Source organism: Mercurialis annua, linkage group LG4, assembly GCF_937616625.2.
Source record: "Mercurialis annua linkage group LG4, ddMerAnnu1.2, whole genome shotgun sequence".
NCBI classification, from domain to species: Eukaryota; Viridiplantae; Streptophyta; class Magnoliopsida; order Malpighiales; family Euphorbiaceae; genus Mercurialis; species Mercurialis annua.
Window position 1 is genome coordinate 40248332 of NC_065573.1, and position 16050 is coordinate 40264381.

Consider the following 16050-nt stretch of genomic DNA (forward strand, 5'->3'; position numbering starts at 1 on the left):
AATATGCGGCACAAAAGACAGTTTGTGCTTCGAAATGCTGATGCCAGATGCTATTTAATTGGGACTTTAACATCGGTGGTAAGCTTTAAATTCTTCCTTAATTAGATTAAGAATTGAGTTGGTGAAAAATTCATGATACATTATTAAAGACGACAAGGTTTTCTGATCCAATTAATATTCTCATTTTGAAGGGTACGTTTAGGTCCAAACATATCATCCCATTTTTGTTAGATCATTAGATTAACTAAATGTTCAACATTAACCTTATCTTCACATGCTAGTCATTCATTTATTTGTACTCCCTCCGTTCCACTTTAAAAGTCTCATTTTACTTTTCACACAGATTAAGAAAACATTAATTATTCTTGTCTTTTCATGTATTTTTAATTTTTTTTCCCTATTAATGATAGTGGAATTTTCCATAGAACTCCTCTAAGATAACTAAAATAAGGGTAAAATAGGGTATTCAATAGAAAAACATCCTAAAAATAGTAATGGAACTTTTTAAATGGGACATTCCAAAATGGAATATGGGACTTCTTAAACGGGACGGAGGGAGTAGTTTATTATCAAGATATTCTTCAATATTACGGGTGATTATTTCTCTTCGCTTATCACCTTTTATATATTTATATAAAAGAAATTTCTTGGAGTATAATTTTAAGTGCTATAGTTTTGAGCTAATCCAAGTTTATTTGATTTGGAAAAACATTAAAGTGTAGGTCAGTAGACATATGACTTTTGTCATATATTTTGACATAAGGATTTGTTGGTGTGGGTGTGTATATGATCACCGATGTGGTAAAAGACAAAAATTACTTTTGTTTTTATTTAAATTTAAACGTCATATTAGTAAAACTAATAATAATCATGTGCTCAAATGATATGCTTATAGATATACAATTAAAATGACAAATCAAACCAGGAAATTTACAAATACTTTTTGGCTTTGTTAATAGCCCGACTATCGGAAAATGAATGAAAAAACACTCATTTGGTACATTTTAAAAAATTGAAACACTAATATAATATAAATAAAATTTCAATATTAAAATATAAAATTTAAAAAATTCAGACACCACTGAGATAATTTATCTCATTCTTAAACAGGGTGAGTGTTTGTAATGAAGAAAGCATCGATTATAAGGCACCTCTTTCTAATGAAGAAAAGTCTAAAAAAATATAATTATATAATACAACGGTTGCGCTATGTCATTCGTGTAACAAACCAATAATGCGTTAGCTATGTGGAAAATCGAATGATGAAAAAAAAATCATATAACTAAAAGATTCGCTATCACAAATGCTCATTGACTTGTTGTAAAAATGGCATGGCGCAAAGTATTTATCATACACAACGGATGTGTCGCATATAACTACAACAAGTCAATAAGCATTTACAATTTATTTTTTTATACATTAAATATTTACACATGGCTAAAGTCTCATTGATTTGTTATACGAATAATTTAGCGGAACTATTGTGTTGTATAATTATTTCATGGCGCAACGGTTAAATGGATAAACACTAAAAAAAACTTAAACTCATTCAACCCGATCTTTAAGTGAGTAGAAGGCAGCGGAAGCAAGTAAAAGTAATGACAACCAGAAAACAATGCTTATGATATGGGAATTTGACGCCCTTTTTCAGCACCAAATATTAAAGATTGAAGCGTGGTCAACTTTTTCTGTCTCGCACTTAATTCATTGAGTTCTTGCAGGTCAATTTTACAGAGTCTAGTCTTAAAATGAGTGTTTATAAAGTATTTTTTGTTTCATTTTTATCCTTTAATTAATTTGTAGGAATATAGATTTAATCTAATAAGAATTAGAATAAGAATAAAATGTATACCAATTAAATTGGAATAAAAAAATTAAGAAAGGAAAAGAAATTCTCAAATGTAGGAGAAATAAGATTTCTTTCTTATAGCAGAAAAATCTTCCGCTAATTTCAAACGGTTACAAACATTAAAAATATTTAAAATAAAATAAAATTATTTTAATGTTCTGACATAGAACAATGATGTTAAATCAATTATGTGCATTATTCACATATCGCCTGATAAAATTAAGACAGACTACATAACTTCTATAATATAGCAAGAATTAAATTTTCAATGATTAAGCCTTTATAAAAAGAACAAACAACCCTTTTGAAAAAAAAAATAGATAAAGATCTTATAAAGAACACAATAAAATAAAATATTCGAACAATAAAACTGTTATAATTTCTAAACGATTTCATATTTATTGTTAAAAGATCCAGATCTTGATTCGATTATAAATTGGAAAAAAATTATTGTCGATGAATTTTAACCAATTAAAAAAAAGTAGTTGTACAATATATTTTATAAAAGTTAGATAATATAAAAAGAAGATTGTTACCGTCATTGGAAAGAACTAATCGTTGAGTGCAGTCGAATAAAAAAAATAAAAAGTAATTCTAAAAGATTAGAAATTTTTGTTTAAAAGAAAAAAAACAAAGTTATTAGACTTTTTTACATGGTAGGTTTGCTGCCAAAAGGTTTTAGAAAGTAAGATTCCTTCTAACAATTACTTTTACCTAAAGCTGTTCAGGCTTTTATTTCATCTATCCAACGGTTTTCGATTTGCAGAATGCACATGCACCAAACAATAACACAATCATATTTGAAAAACTAAACATAGATCACACTCTTTAATTTTTTGTGTTTTTTTAACAGTTCAAAAAAGTTAAATTGTGTTTTCAATTTATTGGAAAGAACCGATCTCTGATTTCCGATTAACTCGACTAGTCCGGTTCGGATTTTAAAACACTAGTTGAAAGTAGGAACTACTTACTGTATTTTCTTGGTTTCAAGGCTTAAGTACAAATGCTCAGTTCAAAAAAATATCAAATGCTCAAAGGTTTACAGTTAGACATCAGCAGAATATTGCACCCAACAATTCTTATTATAAGGTTTATTTTTCAAAAGAGTACATCTCATAATAAGCTATAATCATATGGTATAAAAAATAATCAAAGGTAGCTAATACAGTTATATTTGCTCTCTCTGCTGCTTTCATTTGGTTTCACTAATCAATAAGTTTCCACTAATCAATAAGTTACTGTAAACTTACAACAAAATTTTATGTAAATTCTTATCTTTCAGAATTCACAAAGCTTGTGCAACTATCAATTCTGTCAAGGAAAGGATGCAACTGACCACCTGTCTGGCGAGAGGGACGAAATGCAGCATCTGGCCTGTCCGACGAGCACGACGAAATGCAGCATCATACGAATCAAAATTTATTTTCTTCTTTTAACTCTCTAATATAATAAACTATCAGCATTCAATTCGAACAGCACCGCTCTCCGATGAAATAAACTTTGGCTTCCTAACTACTTGCTCTAAGCACTGGATGATATCTCCAACCTTAAAATCGTAACAATTACACATAACAACTCCACATTCGTTTCCCTTGGCAACTCTCTCCACGTCCTGCTTTTCCCGCTTGAGCGACGTGCAAGAACCTTCGAATACAACTTCCCCGCTCCTCAGAAGTCTCATTGTAGCTGATTTTACAACATGGCCATCGAGAACCTTACACCCCGCGATCTTCACATCACCTCCTACAGATTTGCTCCTTCCTTTAAGATCAAAAATATCTAGCACTTCAGCCTCTCCAGCTACCTGAGTCTCAGAAGTTCCAGGGGCTTTCTCGACTATTAGATTGCCTACGTCCTCCAAGAGATGATAGATCACTCGGTGCTGCATGATCTGTAAGACAAAAAAAAACTTAATAAATTTCTCAACCTATCTCACACTTGCTACAGTTTTTTTTTTTTCAATACAAATCAACATGGCACTTACAGAACTAACACATAGACTACCTACGGACTACGGAACACGAATGCGTACACAGACACGATACAACATTGACCCGCCAATAGAACAATTTCAAAAAAATTAGGACACCATACTGGTGATACACACCCATTAAAAAGCACATATTTATGATATTACATATATTATAAAATTGAAAAATTGAAAAAAAAATGGTTGATTCAATGCACAAAAAAAATCTATGACAATATAATTCAAAAATAATATACACTCTTTCTCATATCTGTAATGCGTGTATCATATATTTTCTCAATCCATTAATATAGTTAAAAGGCCATTACTATAGACCAATTTGGTTAATAATTTTAATTTAAAACTAGTTTTATTTATAAGTTCAGTGCCAGATTGCTAATTATTCCAACTTTCAAAATCTCAAATCTACCAGTTGTGTCCCAATCCTTAAAGAATCAACATCCCAAGCCTTGTTGAAAGTTGAAACCATTTCTAAAGAATCTACATTATAAAATGTGAAAACATGTATGAACATCAGAAGCGTGCCGAGCGTGTGTCATTGTCGAAGAAGTGTTTGACACAGACATTAAACCAAATGTTGGTGCTTCCCAGTTGACTTCAAATTTTGATGCAGTTAAGGAAATTAAATAAACAGTCCGATTAAGGTTGACAACAGCATGTCATTACCTTTATTTTGGCTTTAGTCGCAGCCATACTGATAGGAGCAGGTAGGGCCTTCACATTGAATCCAACTATACATGCACCACAGGCTTGTGCCAAGTCCACATCAGACTGAGAAATAGGTCCAACGCCAACATGGACAACATTCACGAAAACCTGGAAGGACGATTTAAGAGTTTAGTTGGAACTTTGAAGCATAATCAGAAGGCATACTTGTAGAACACATAATTGAAGCAAACAGATTTAAAAAAAAAATATTATTATTGCGTAGTTTCACAAATGAAAGCAATAAATTTAATTGGCTGACTGCCACATCTAAGTTTGCTACTAACATTACTTCATCAAAGCAACAATTTGCTAAACCAAACTGCTTTAAAAAGTGTGATATAAATGATAATAGCCATTAATTCCAGGCACATGGAAGCATCTTTGGATTTACCTGAGGGCTATTTAAAGTCTTCAGTGCATCTGTGACAGCCTGGACAGTCCCCTGCACATCTGCTTTTACAATGACTGGCATTTCCACCCTCTCGGAAACAGGTGTGTCATCTGATGGTTCCACGGTGTCTTCCCTATCATCAATCATCTGCCTAAGTCTATCTTCCTCAAATTTCCTTTTCCTCCCTGAACTAAGCATCCGAGCTCGTTCCTCAGATTCCACAACAACAATATCATCACCAGCCATTGGAAGCCCCTTAAGCCCTTCGATCACAACCGGCATTGCAGGTCTTGCCTGCTCAGCCAATTTCCCTACCATATCCCTAATAGCTCTTATTCTGCCCCACTCTGAACCAACAACCACGTGCTGCCCACAGACTAAAGTCCCTGCTTTCACAATTGCAGTAGCTAATGGGCCACGTCCTTTATCAAGTCTTGCCTCTACTACATAAGCTTGAGCAGGGCCATCAACTCGTGCTTTAAGGTTCATAATCTCAGCCTGTAGAAGTAAAGACTCCTCCAAATCATCCAAACCAGTTTTCTTAACAGCTGAAACTTCAACAACCTGAATATCCCCACCCATCTCTTCCAACTCCAAGCCCTCTGATGCAAGTTGGACTTTAACTCTCTCTGGATTGGCTGCTGGCTTATCACATTTATTAACCGCAACTACAATCGGCACATTTGCTGCCTTTGCATGAGCCACGGCTTCAAGAGTTTGAGGCATTACTCCATCATCGGCTGCCACAACAAGCACAACTATATCTGTCACGGCCGCACCTCTTGCTCGCATAGCACTAAATGCAGCATGGCCAGGAGTGTCGAGGAATGTGATTGATGCTCCTGATGACATGCCCACAACAAAAGCACCCAGATGCTGAGTTATGCCTCCAGCTTCCTTAGCTGCTACTGAGGTTTGACGCAAAGCATCTAGAAGAGAAGTTTTACCATGGTCAACATGCCCCATAACTGTCACAACAGGAGGTCGTGGAAGAATCTCTGCACCTTCATTGGAGTGTTGCCTCCTCACTTTAACCCCAACTTCCTGAATAAATACAAAAGTAAACTTACCTGGTTATCTCAGGGAGAAAATCGGAGGGGAAACACACAGCTAATAATTATGGTTAGCATCACAAATCCAAGACCGTTTTGTTGTTTATATCAGGCATGCACTTTCAAAACAAATTCAATGCCAAACTACTAGCCAGTGATTTCCAGACAATAATATCCACACAATAGTTTAATTACTTTGGCAGCATATAATGGCAAATTTGGAAGTTAGTATATAAGTGGGAACCACATGCAAAGTTAGATTCAGATTTTTCATCACTTTTATAATTGTGCAATATAAAAAGACAGTGCATAATTCTTCACATTAAGAAAAGCACATACCAAAGCAACCAGCTCCGCAACATCAATGCTGACTGGATCAAATTCTGAGCCAACCTTTTCCCCAACATTACTAAGAATATCTTGGAGAGTATCAATGGATCGACCGGTGCGCTTGGCAAGCTCAACGATGGTCATGCCCTCAAAAATTTCAACTGTTTTATCTTGTAACGACTTGGTATTTTTCAGTTTAGGAGCCACATATGGAGCTTCAACAGGTGGCTGGTTGCTTCTATTTTTTTTCCTAAACTTCCCTTTAGGTTGGACCTTCAAACCAAGAGACTCGTCATTATTCTTTCTTCCAACCAAAAGTGCAGGAGTTCCATGATAACACCTAAGAAATATAAGGGAAATCGTTAAATGATCCAAAAATTTCTCTTCAAATAAATAATTTGAAAAAGATAAATAAGCAAATATATCTAGGTTTCATGCGCTTCATTGACACCAGCTTTAGCCATGGTTGTGTTTTCACTTTGAGAAGTCAATTCCACAGAAACCATGTAATGAATATTGTGAATGCTAAAATAGCAGCCTATATTTTCCAAGACCAATTAAAGGCTAAATATTTGGCACTTGACATGCATGTGAAGCATGCAATGAAGGAATGAAAACATAAGAACCAATTAAAAGGTTCATAAAGAAAATGACTCAAAGTTTACTGTTCATGTTTAATTCATTCAGCTGTAGTTTCTTTTATTGAATTATGATAGATTTAAGCCATATTAAGGCAGGGTCACCCAGGAGGAGTGGAGGACGGACATACCCCCATCCTAATGCTGGCTTACTTTATCCTTATTCCGCCCTATTAATGACTGAAAATTATCAAGAAGTAACCCATTAACCTTAAATTATTCTTCCCATAACAGGATGATACACACCATACCAGGCCATACTAACAAAAGACAGAAAATAAATACTTGCAGCAATGTCCTATTTTTGCCCATAAACCTTTTCCTATGCCAAGTGTAAGTAGAAGCCATTTCATTACTTTTTCATGAAAGATGTATGCATTTCATTTGCTTACTAGTCTTTAAACCTCTTTTGATCTATGATTAATTGCTTATGTATTGCAATTAATTTTTGTTTATGTACTCATGATTTGTGTTCTCAAGCAGTGGATCTCGTATGGAAGCACACAACCAGAATTGTGGTATGTTCATGCAACTAGATGTGAACACAATTTTTTTTTCCTATGCTTGTTGGTGATAAATTCACCATGGCACTGGCCCACACTCTAAATTTGGATGGTACACCTGACGCTGGCTATTTTACACAGGTAAGTCTCGTTCCTCTGCTACTATTTTACAACAACATTGATTTCAGAGTATCTTAAAATTGTATGTTTTCTCCTCTTTATGATCCTAGTAGTACAATATATCTTGACTCAGATTAGTTGATTACATGGTTGAAAAAACCTACTTTTCTTGACTGGTTAATAAAACTTTATCCAAGTTCATTCATCGACTCTCCACTATTTTTATTGTATCTGATTGTGACACATTGTACAGTTCAAGAATTCTCCCCGGGTCTGTTTTTCTATTATTATGTGACTTCAGCCTTCTATTGTGAAATAATGTGAGTCTACATATGTGACAATGGAAGAAAGAGTTGGAAGTACTGGAACTGTATGTCCATTCTTCCCTAAAGGTGTAATCAAGTTACAGGTAGCCAATGAATCAGGCTGTTTAGTTAACGTTGGTGGTGATTGACACTGTGTAATGGTCAAGAGGATTAGAAAAAGTCAGATTAAACAAATAAGACAGCAATCACATCTTCAATTCTTTGTACTGATAAAAAAAAAAACATTTCTGAAAAGGAAAATATGGAATTACCGTATAAATGATTCTTTAATAGAAAAATTTTGATGATACTGTACAGATGAGCTGAAAGAGAATTCTGCAGCACAAATTTTGGAGTGGAATGATTAAAACAATGATGAAATTTTCATCTAAATATTAATCTCAACTAGCTCACAAAGCGCATGCAGCTGATAGGACTGCAATGAGTTGTTAAGAAAACGAGTCAAGTAAAGCATGAAAACATCAGTGAATTTATGGTTTACCAGGTATTTGATGAACAGATGCAGACACCAATTTCACTGCAATCTGAGGATTACTTCTGGAAGTTAATCTTCCCACTGCATGTCCAAGTGATGTTGAAGCCAGAGCTCTTACAAGACCAACATGAACACTCTGCAACACAGTCAATAGACCAGCATTCAAATATGCAATCATAGGAGGATGGATTAAAAAATTAATTTAATCGAAAACAAATGATCAGATGGTTAGTTATCAGTTTCCATGCCAGTTTGTCCCCTGATAAAACTAGGAAATTTACAAAGATACTGAAGTTAGCCGATGATTGCATACTTAATTGTATAACCATACGTACAAAAAAAAAAAACTAAACTTCCTATAATAAAATGACAACATCTAAATATTTCTTGATTCATGTCCATTACTCATTCCAAGTCTAAATTGAAATTCTGCTCAGTGGATATCTCCAAAGAAGAAGCACAAGAGAGAAAACAGAGGAGATAAAAAAATTGAAATCATTTCTTACCCTTTTTTGAGCTGCCAACCAAGCCATTCATATGACTCCGCAAAATCTAAACATAAATTATTTATAAAAAAGGGGAAAAGATGGAGATGGTAGTGATTGGGAAGGTAGTCGAGGCGATGGGGATGGAGGAGTAGGTGGTGGTGGAGTGGCGACGGAGGTGGTGGTGGAGTGGCGACGATGAGATATATGGAGACTCTAGATTTCACTCGGGGTTTCTAAGGTTGAGGGGTTTTCCAATTTAATTTATTTACCAATATTAGGTATTGATTTTAATTTTCAAGAAGAAAGTTTATCAGTTATAGTTAAAATTCAAAAACATTAATTTTAAAAATCAAAAGTATAAAATATAATTCCTAAATTAATTAAAAGTCACATGATATGTTGCTGTACTTATCAATTCTTTTTGCCAAATTGTACTTATCAATTACTTTTTGTATTTTTTAAAACTAAATTAGTTACTATAAAATTATACTTATGTTTTGTGATCTGAAAGTTATGTTAATTGCATTATTCAAGTCATAAATAAAGTTTTATTATTCTCCTTTAAATAGTTCTATAATTTAAAATTTATGTTATAATTAAGCTGAATTTAAAATCCTATCATTTGATTTTCAATTATGTTTCCTCAGCCCATTTTCATGCACTTTCAATAGGAGGAAACAAGACTGCATCATCAATGGTAAATTATACCTTAATTGGAAATTACAGTCAGCCTTACTATTTTATCTCTAACTGGTTTTTCATTGTCTTATATTTGGAGGTTTTCTCAAGTAGTTTGCTAGTTTCCATCTTTTTGAGGAATCCAGTTTCTTTGTCTGGGCAAGTGAAACAAACAATAGATTTAAGTAATATAACTCCACATTACTTTCAGTTGCTATCAGTTTGAAGATTTTACTTGCCAGTTGCCAATATTTACTTTGTTCTTGCTAACCAACTCTTGATCCTAATCTGCTTAGATATGCTATGTCGATCCTTTTTATTCACTTTATTACTGCTGCTGCATCTTCCGAATTATTCCTAAGCTGATGGTAACCCGATTTACTGCAGGTTGAGACAGAGAACAGATTGAAAAATATCTGCATCAGCTAAGTATAGTAGCTCTCAAGTTAGATCCAGCTCTCAATTCACAGAAACTATTGCAGAAAAAAGTTCTGGTCCTGCATTACATGAGATATTAAGGTGCCAGTCACTGCAATCTAGCCGCATTTCTCGTGGTAGCATGGCTAGCCAAGTCGAAAGATCGTGCCGCATCTATCAGAACAGCCTAGGCTTATTATGATACTATTATTTGTTTAGTAGCCCCACAATTCCTTACATTGATGTTCCTATGTGGCAAAAATAATGCATTTGTAAAGCTATTAAAGGCCATTAGGCTGCTTTTTATGTAATCAATTGAAGATGTTTTTTTTTTTTGGAATTTTCAATCTTTCCTTAGAAATGCAAAGGCTGAAATTAAAATGGTACAGATTGCTTTACATTTTGTTTAAACTGAATCTGATGAATCTAACTTAAATATACCCTGTGATCCAATTTTTCTATCTCAATATCTTCTAAAGTCACTGTGATTAATTAGAATCACCAGATATACTTGTTCTGAAGTGCAACATGAATATGCAAAGGTAAACAAGAAGCAAAGAAACACAGCAGCATGAACTCTCAATTGGAAAAGAGATGAGGATGTATTAAGCAAGATGTTAAGTGTAGACAAGATACAACATTTCTTCTGTGATATAAAGCAATACAACATCAGCCTAATAAAACTTCAAAGCTAAACTAAAAGTATAGTCTTTCTCACCAATTAACCTATGAACACAATTAGCCATACAATCTAGACATACACTTCCGATTTGAGAGATTGCCATTCTTGATCCACCTTGCATTTCATTGCTTTGTAGTCATCAATTAACCTATGAACATCCAATCTAGACATACACTACTAATTTGTCTGATTTGATAGATTGCCATTCTTGGTCCACCTTGCATAGCATTGCTTTGTAGTCACCGGTTAGCTTCATCACGTCCGCAACGTCTTGATATAAAACTAAGAAATCAATTCCCAGAGATTCAATGGGTTCCAAGTACTTTTGAGAGAGGTATAGATTGGCTTCCACATAGGGCAATGGCTCATCCAGGGACTTAGGATAAAGAGAACAAGTCCAAAATGTTTCTAGTACAAAAGTCAGTCTGAGAAGTTCAAAAAAAAGATGATCAGTACCTTCAAAAGCCAAAGAATCTTCATCTTCTGTTGCTATGCTTGTCCTATCTTGAAAATTGACTGACTTTCCTTTCTTCTTCTTCTTCTTCTTAGTTTTCTTTTTGGTTTTCTTGGACCCCCCCCCTCCTCTTCTGCGCCAATAACATCACTGCCTTTCTCCTTCCCCTTCCTCTTATGCATCATTGTTAGCACATTCAAAAGCCTTTGAATGACGACTGAAGGTTCCCCCTGTGCTACCCATTTTATTACCCTTTCAAAGACTCTCAAATTCCTATCCATGTTAAGGTCATCTTCCACAAACATCACCAGATCAACAATCAAATGACAGAGGGTAATCCCAAGATCAGCAGCTTTGGTCTTGTAAACCATTAATTTTGTATGGCTTTCATCAAAAGATTTCTTGATCATGTTCCACACAGTAGTGGTGGTTTCTTTATCGGGCATCTTCAAAGTTTTCATATCTCCTTGGTCTAGCAGGGCAAACATCTTGCCTTGCATTCCACTAAATTTCTCCTCCCCAGAACTTAACCGGTTGAACTTCTCTTCAAGCTGCTTCACATTGCTAATCACGTCTCTATCCAACCTCATGCCTTTTATACTACAAGGCAGTGTAACAGATTTAACCAACTCTGTACACATGTCACCTTTACATTGGTTCAATCTTAACTAACATGGATAAGCTGGAGAATAACTAACTGAGTACACTTGTTCTTGTTTGATAGGCTGCATCTTGAAACTTAGCTCATAAGTAACTAACCGGATTGGTTGAATTAAACTTACTTGGATCACAAAAGAAACACAATACTAGAAGCAGAAAATAAGAATTTATATAAAAAATTTGTTGTCAGTTCACAATGACTTTTTGATTAGTGAACCAAGTGAAAGAGAAATATTAATGGAAAAATTTATAGATTAATTTTGATGTTCACTCGGCGTTTTAGTAGTTGAATCTGGATATTTTTCATGTTTAATCAGATTAATCTAACAAAATAATTCCAGTAATTTGATTGGAGACTGACTAATTCGAATTTGATTGTGAAATTTATTTATTGTTTATTTAACTAATTAGGAGGCTGCCTTGAAATAATGTATGTGCCTTATAACGAATGAAATTTAATTGTGTTGATTCTTTTGTCAGTGAATACTCCATGCAACTTAATGCTTCTTGGATTAAGGTTATTTTCAGGAGATTTGCAGGTTATTTTCAGATTTCTTAGTTAGTTTGTAACCTGAAATTATACCAAACTAGCCGTAAACCCGCACATTTGTGCGGAATCAAATTGATATTTAATTTAAATAATAATTTTATTAAAAAAATTATTGCTAAAAGTGTTAAAAGAAACTAAAAATTTATTTTGTATGAACTGATAAAACAAAACAAAATGAAAATAATTCATTTATAATAATTCTAGTAATAAAGACTTAATTATAATACTAATAAGTCTACTAATAAATTGTTTTGTAGCATTGACTATTTATGGCACATTTCTGCATTTTATTGAAATTTTATTTTTATATAAACTGACAAATCTTGGGTCGAATCATTAGTTTATTAAAAGTATTATATAACTTAATATTGCAAAACAGACTTCTTTTCTATTATTTATGTAGATTGTGTATCAATTAAAATTCAATGCATATAATCAGACTATATATATATATATATATATATATATATATATATATATATATATATATATTATATAATATGCTTTAATTAGTTGATTTTGATTAAATTTGAATTGTAGAGAATAGTTTATAATTTTAAACGTTTAAGTATTTTACTCCATCTTTCAATATTGTCATATTTTGGTTAATTAATTCTTTGATATTTTATCATTTAAATAGAAAAGTACATGTTACAGAAAATATATAAGAATAAAGCTAAAGGAATGTACGAAAAATACAAAAAAGTTATTTTTTTATTTTTTTATTATTTAAAAATTCAAAACATGAAATGATGATCGCTTATCTTTATGTGTTTAGAGATACTATCTGAAGATAAAGGATTAAAAGTCAATTTTATCTATTAAAATATTATGAATTTTTTTTTACCAAATATATGGAAAATCACTTTTGAAAAGTAAGTTTAATAAAAATTAAATAGCTAAAATTATAATAAGATAAAAGCAGAAGAAAGACTCCTTAATATCCAATTCTTAAGATAAAACCACATTCACCAATCCAAATCTTGTCCTAGAACAATATTATATTACTTTAAATTGAGAGAGATTAACCATGAGAGCTATAAATAGATTAAAAAAATTAAATTATACAAGCAACAATTTTATAACCAACTCGTCCATTGTATTGAAAGATTAAAATAAATAGTAGAAATATATGCTTATAGAAAACATTAAGCACTATTCATATACGTGTCCAACTGTTCGAAACCTCTTCAAATCATTTTTTTTGACTTAATAGCATTTTTGCTTCACAAAACAATTTACAAAAATGTTAGCATAATCAAAAGGACAAAAGAACAAACAATATAATAAGAATTATGAATCTTAGCTATAGAAATAATCCTTAACTCTAAAAATTGCAAAATCATTTGTTAAATGGAATGCAACAATTCGGGCTTGTTGTGCCGGATTAAAGCTGGAAATAATTTAAAAGAACAAAAACAATTAATTATAATTGATCCAATCATCAACATAGGACATGAAAATAATAAAATTAAAGTTAAATTTATGCTTAATGTTTAATTTTTTTCATATAATAATTAAAAAAAATATACATACATAGATTTTTATGTTAATATTTTATTGCTCTTGTATTTGCTTGATGCTTCTATATTGAAAAGAAAAGATATCAATGGTTATCTCGATATATTTTTTCAAACCTACAATACAAAATTGCAGTGAATAAATCTAACAAATAAGGATGAAAGAAATGGTTGATTCTGTATATTTTTTCAAACCTACATCATAAAATTACAGTGAGTAAAATAACAAAAACATCACAAACAATTAGATTGGAAAGCTCTTTTTACCTGTTCATTGAGTTCGTTTGCATTTGAAGAATGGTTTTATAGGTTATAAAGATTATTATGCAAACGATGACATCGTCTTAACTATTTTTTAGCAAGTTGATATACATTAGCAAGTTTATATTAATTAAAAGTGATTTGTAAAATTTAATTAAAATTAATCTTTTAAAAAAGATGGGAACTATGCTCTATTTGGTGAAATTGAATGAGAGAATTCTGTTAGTCCTCTCAATTATATAAGTATATAGATTAAAGTTCCGAGTTAGTGTACTTTGGAATAGTTTGAATACCGTTATTTTATTTGTTGTTGTTGGTGGTGTTCTCGGAACGATATTAATTTTGTTGTTGTGGTATGAGTGAAGTAGAAGCTGCAAGGTCCTAATGCTCATGAATTACACTCTTCTGGCTCAATACTCTATCATATCATCCAGCATGTGTCTCTTTTTGTTGCTTCCTAAACTGGAATAATCTTCCAACAGCAGCTTCTTTTACTAAAATGTTGGCTATCAATTTAGGTTGTGGGAACTCCAAGCTACATTCTTGCTGATATACCTTACGGTTCAAAGTCTGATATTTGGTATTTGACTCCAAAAATTTCTTCTGTTTTGGTTACTCTTTTGAACTTTCTGGTTCATACTTCTGAAATTGTGGATCAGGGTGCTGTAGCATTTCCTATTGATTTGTCCACTGGACCTATTCTGATTCTGAATTATCCGTCGCTACGCTGTGATTCCTTAACCTGAAATTTGGTCAATATACACCTTATTGAAATCAAGGATATGGGCAAGGGAGCATTGTGCCGTTTCCTGTGGCCACTTCCTTGGCTTTTGGCCTGAAATCTTGGAACCTTTCCTGTGATGTTCTATCTGACTCTTGAAGATTTTCTTTCTGGAAAACCTTTAATTTTTTTTGCAAATTCCATATTTGCTCTTTAGGATCTCATATTAACATTTACGATTCAGTAAAATTTTAATTTTTAATCTTTCTATTATGTTATGAATAATATTTTAGTTCTTATCTTTTTATTTATTTTCTTAAATAATTTTAATGTATACAAATGTAAAAATCATTTCATGCTAGAATATAAATGTTTTATATAATAAAATATTTTTTTCTAGTTGATAAAGGGTTTTACTATTCGCCGCTCAAAATTACTACCCACCGCCTAACTTTTTACCAAAATATCCCTAAGCCATTTTCAGTTAAAAAAAAACTCAATCCTCTCAACTCAACTAAAAACCCGACAAATAACCGAGCAAATTTATAATAAAAATATCAAAATCACCTAAAAATAGAAGACGGTAACCTCTAATAATTAATCGGTTTTAAATTTTTTCGTTTTTAAAATTTTTTATTTTTTATTTTATTTTTTAATGGGTCATCGCCTTAATTTGGCGATGGACCCTATGGGCTATCGCCTTGATTTGGCGATGACCCGTATGAGCCATCGTCAAATCAAGGCGATGGCCCCTATGGGCCATCGCCAAATCAAGGAGATGGCCCCTATGGGCCATCGCCATCTGAGGGCGATGGTCCATTAAAAAAATTAAAAAATTCAAAAAATTAAATAAATAAAAACCGTTTATTTATCGGAGGTTCCGTCTTTTATCTCTAGTCGATTTTGACATTTTTATTGTAAATTCGCTCTGATATTCGTTGGGTTTTTAATTGAATTGAGAGGATTGAATTTAAAAAAAAAATAGTTTAGGGGTATTTTGGTAAAAAGTTGGGCGGTGGGTAGTAATTTAGGGCGGTAAATAATAGTCTACTATGTAGGTATATTTGGATAAATAATAATTAAAGAAATTTAATTCATACACAAAGAAGAGATGAATTAAATGAAAAAAAATAATGCAATTAAATTTATTTAATCAAATATAAAATCTTAAAACTAAATTTTCATAAATTATATAATTCTTGTAGCTAAATTTTTATTAAATGAAATTTAACTAAAA

General features: G+C 32.3%; 1 protein-coding gene across 1 annotated transcript; it reads right to left on the reverse strand.

The window, feature by feature from the left end:
* Positions 1–2912: 2912 nt before the first annotated feature.
* LOC126679598 (uncharacterized) lies at positions 2913–9147 on the reverse strand. The gene is made up of 7 exons (XM_050374665.1): positions 8889–9147; positions 8389–8518; positions 8159–8222; positions 6330–6660; positions 4939–5982; positions 4506–4655; positions 2913–3740 (listed from the first exon to the last, which is right to left on the reverse strand). The coding sequence occupies exons 1-7, from the start codon at positions 8913–8915 to the stop codon at positions 3306–3308; spliced, it is 2181 nt and encodes a 726-aa protein (XP_050230622.1). The 5' UTR covers positions 8916–9147; the 3' UTR covers positions 2913–3305.
* Between the last annotated feature and the right edge of the window lie 6903 nt (positions 9148–16050).